This window comes from Heptranchias perlo, unplaced genomic scaffold, assembly GCF_035084215.1.
Source record: "Heptranchias perlo isolate sHepPer1 unplaced genomic scaffold, sHepPer1.hap1 HAP1_SCAFFOLD_49, whole genome shotgun sequence".
Taxonomy (NCBI): Eukaryota; Metazoa; Chordata; class Chondrichthyes; order Hexanchiformes; family Hexanchidae; genus Heptranchias; species Heptranchias perlo.
This window is the reverse complement of record NW_027139505.1, coordinates 125644-130342: the sequence shown is the minus strand read 5'-3', so window position 1 is coordinate 130342 and position 4699 is coordinate 125644. Positions and strand designations below refer to the sequence as shown.

Genomic DNA, 4699 nt, shown 5'->3' with positions numbered 1-4699 from the left:
GTGAACCTGTGGAATTCTCCACCACAGAAGGCAGTGGAGGCCAAGTCATTAGATGTTTTCAAGAAGGAGATAGATATATTTTTAATGCCAAATGGATCAAGGGATATGAGGAGAAAGCGGGAACAGGGTACTGGGTTAGCCGATCAGCCCTGATCATTTTAAATGGCGGATCAGGCCCGAAGGGCCGAATGGCCTACTCTTGCTCCTATTTTCTATGTTGCTATGTTTCTATGTAAATTGGATCACACTCATATCGAAACAAGGACGAATCTTTTCAGTTTCAGTGTTACTGAGCCGCATGTTAACTGTTCAAATTCCGCTGCACTTCTTCAGAATAAAAGGGTGGATCCTGAAGAGACACTGATCAGACGGACAGGAGTGAGTTCACCTGGTCGGACGGGGAACGGAAGGCAGAAACGATGCGCTCTTTGCTTCTTACTCTGCTTATTGTCCTATGGTCTCATTGTAAGTATCTGCATTCCTCGTTCAAGCCGATGAAAAATCTCGATGTTTGAATCAAATGATCTTGATTCTGTTGATTTGATTTTTATCAAATATCCTTGTTTTCCAACGTTGAGGTATTGAAACCAACAATTCTCATTGTATTGGAATGCAAACTCGCCGCAATGATGTAACTGATTTCTTTCCTGGACCTCACATCTGTGGAACACCTGAAAAGAATTCTGTCTTCGCCCCCTCGAGCCTGCTCTGCCATTTGATAAGATCACGGCTGATCTGCTTGTGACCTCAACCCTACTTTCCCGTCTACCTACTATAAACTTTAACTCCCTTGTTAAACAGGAATCTATCTAACTCAGCCTTAAAAATATTCACTGACCCTGCCTCCACCGCTCTCTGGGGAAGGGAGTTCCACAGACTCACGACCCTCTGAGAGAAAAAAAATTCTCCTCATCTCCGTCTTAAATGGGACACCCCTTATTTTTAAACTGCAGCCCCTCGTTCTTGTCTCCCCCAAAGGGGGAAATATCCTCTCAGCATCCACCCCTACGAGTCCCCTCAGGATCTTACATTTTCAATAAGATCACCTCTCATTCTTCTAAACTCCAATGTATATAGGCCCTACTTGTCCAACCTTTCCTCAGAAGACAACCCCCTCTTCCCAGGAATCAGTCGAGTGAACCTTTTCTGAACCGCCTCCAAAGCAATTATGTCCTTTCTTAAATAAGGAGAACAAAACTGCACACAGTATTTTAGATGTGGTCTCACCAATGCCCTGTGCAACTTTACAAAACATCTCTACTTTTATATTCCATTCCCCTTGCAATAAATGACAACATTCCATTTGTCTTATTAATCACTTGCTGTACCGGCATACTAACTTTAAATATCCATACGACCTAGGCTTGTCATTTGCTTCCCATTTATCTCACGTTCTCCCTTCCTCTTTGCAACTTGGACGGAGCCCCGCCGTTTGGGTCATATTCTAAATGTCTATATAGAGTGTTGATGTAGATTGATCAGATTCCTGCTTTGTTTTACAGACCAAAACAATCTTGCTCTCAGCGTCAGCGAAAAGTTCGAGAAAAATGTCATCCATCTGGATATGGCACCTAACTCTGCAGCTTACATATTCACCCAGAGTCCGGAAGCGGATGAAATCGCAATAAACTACATGGAGGAAGAGAGGAAGAAAAATCAAACGTTCAATGACGTTTGGCAGTTTGCAGATAGAGAAATGAAATGCAAGATACCGAGTGAACTGAGAAGAGAGCACATGCTAGCGGTTTATGCCTATACTGTAGAAACCCCGAGGTTCTACAGCATGTTCAATGAAGCCGTTAGGCGGTACGGAGTTAATGACGCAATCTACGCGGAGAGATTCAACTTCAAAAGTTTTCATTATCTTCTATCCACTGCCCTCCAAAAACTTCGAGTCGATTCCGGCAGTAAATCATATCCCACTTTTAGAGGGTTTAATATGCAGACCGACACTAACGTGGGAGCAGAGATCCGATTTGGATACTATGCTTCTTCCTCTCTTGATGAAGAGGTGGCTCTTATCTTCATTAACATGACCGAAAAAACTAACACGATGTTGGAGATAACCACTCAGTACGGTGTCCCAATCCAAGAATGCTCGAATCAACCTGATGAAAAGGAGATTCTGATTCCACCTTACGAGAAATTTCAAGTCAGAAAGATTGTTTCCAGGGAATATGGCACCAAGATTCAACTCACGGAGGACGGGTTGAAGGGAACCAATGTGAAGGTGGAAAAGGACAAGGATGGGAAGATGGTAGTGTTGCGGAGCGGGGACGCTAGAATTTCAGCATTAGGCGGATTGTGGATTCTGGCAGCGCTGGTTTCCATCTCGGTATAAAATGTTAGTAAATTCCTGCAGCTGGCTGTAACTTGCCCTAAACTTCCATAACAATGGGCAATCGGGTTTGTTCTTCATAACAGTCGCCTCAGTCGCAAATAGGATCGACCGCAACTAATAACCCTAGAATGGATACAGCACCGAAGGAGGCCATTCGGCCCCTCCAGTCCGTGCCGGCTCTCTGCAAGAGCAATCCAGCTAGTCCCACTCCTCCACCCTTTCCTGCAGCCCTGCAATTAGTTTTCTTTCAAGTATTTATCAAGTTCCCTTTTGAAGGCCATTATTGAAGCTGCCTGCACCAACTCCTCAGGCAGTGCATTCCAGATTCTAACCACTCGCTGTGTAAAACTCTCTAACTACTCTGTCTAGACCCTTCATGATTTTGAGCACCTCTATCAAATCTCCTCTCAAACTTCTCTGTTTCAAGGAGAACAAACTCAGCTCCTCCAGTCTATCCACGTAACTGAAGTTCCTCATCCCTGGAACCATTCCAGTAAATCTCTTCTGCGCCCTGTCTAAGGCCTGGACATCCTTCCTAAAGTGCGGTGCCCAGAATTGTGCACAATATTCCAGTTGTGGCCGAACCAGTGTTTTATAAAGGATCATCATAACGTCCTTGCTTTTGTACTCTATGCCTCTATTTATAAAGCTCAGGATCCCATATGCTTTCTTAAGCGTTTTCTCAACCTGCCCTGTCATCTTCAAAGATTTGTGCACATATACAGCAAGGTCTCTCTGTCCCAGTACCCCCTTTAGAATTGTACCCTTAAGTTTAGATTGCCTCTCCTCATTCTTCCTCCCAAAATGTATCAATTCGCACTTCTCTGCATTAAATTTCTTCTGGCACGTGTCCGCCCATTCCACCAGCCTGTCCGTATCCTCTTGAAGTCTATCACTATCCTCCTCACTGTTCACTACAATTTCAAGTTTTGTATCATCTGCAAATTTTGAATTTGTGCCCTGTACACCCAAGTCCAAATCATTAATATATATCAAGAAAAGCAGTGGTCCGAGTCCCGACCCCTGGGGAACACCACTTTGTACCTTCCTCCAATCAGAAAAACAACCGTTCACCATTACTCTCTGTTTCCTGTCACTTAGACAATTTTGTATTCATGCTGCCACTGTCCGGTTTATTCCGTGGGCTTCAACTTTGCTGATAAGCCTATTATGCGGCACTTTCTCAAACGTCTTTTGAAAGTCCATATGCAACACATCAAACGTATCATCCTTATCAACCCTCTCTGTTACCTCGTCAAAAAACTCAATCGACTCAGTTAAACACGATTTGTCTTTAACAAATCCGTGCTGGCTTTCCTTAATTAATCCGCACTTATCCAAGTGACTGTTAATTTTGTCCTGGACTATTGTTTCTAAAAGTTTCCCCACCACTGAGGTTAAACTGTCTGACCTGTAGTTGCTGGGTTTATCCTTACACCTTTTTTTGAACAAGGGTGTAACATTTGCAATTCTCCAGTCCTCTGGCACCACCCACGTATATACGGATGTTTGGAAGATTATGGCCAGTGCCTCCGCAATTTCCACGACTAATCCCTCAGCAACCGAGGATGCATCCCATCGGGACCGGGTGACTTATCGACTTTAAGTAAAGCCAGCCTTTGTAGTACCTCCTTTGTATCAATTTTTAGCCCATCCAGTATATCAACTACCTCCTCTTTTACTGTGAATTTGGCAGCATCTTCTTCCTTGGTAAAGATAGATACAAAGTACTCATTTAGTACCTCAGCCATCCCCTCTGCCTCCAAGATTATGTCTCCATTTTGGTCCGTAATCGGCCACACCCCTCCCCTCACTCTGAATTTCAAAGAGTTTGTTCCTTACACCGAATCTCTTTGTTTCATTATCAATTGTAAGTCACATGTATGGACAGTTCAGAAAGAGCAGAAGAAATATCAGCACAGCAAATTATAACGGGATTAGAACTTCAATTAATTCTCTAATAGCCACAATTGTACAGGAGAAACAGTCGAATTAAATTAACACGGAACGAATTTGTAATATCGAATAAACATGAATGTTTGAAAGTTGAACAACAACGTGCCATTTTCGTGTTCTTAATATTTAACTGAATGAATCAAAATGTAACAACATTGTCGTAAAATTTATTATATTCCCTTTCACAGGATCTACTAAATCCCCTATATTGAGATTATTGGCGATTTTTCACGCATGATGGTAAGTGCTTACGAGCATGTGAAGCACTGAATGCCCTTTTCTATCCCGTTTACTCCAGATCCCTCGGGTTCTGCACTTCACATTTTTGCCCAATGTGAGTTTTAGCTTCTTCCAGTCTCGGTGTTATCTTATCAGACCGTGTTATTTGGGTAAGTTTCTGAT

At 43.0% G+C, this 4699-nt stretch overlaps 1 protein-coding gene across 1 annotated transcript; it reads left to right on the top strand.

Annotated features, from left to right (window-relative positions):
- The first annotated feature begins 368 nt into the window (after positions 1-368).
- Positions 369-3410, top strand: LOC137313921 (erythroblast NAD(P)(+)--arginine ADP-ribosyltransferase-like). The gene is made up of 2 exons (XM_067979642.1): positions 369-465; positions 1503-3410. Exons 1-2 carry the CDS (start codon positions 420-422, stop codon positions 2339-2341), a joined length of 885 nt encoding a protein of 294 aa, XP_067835743.1. The 5' UTR covers positions 369-419; the 3' UTR covers positions 2342-3410.
- The last annotated feature ends 1289 nt before the right edge of the window (positions 3411-4699 follow it).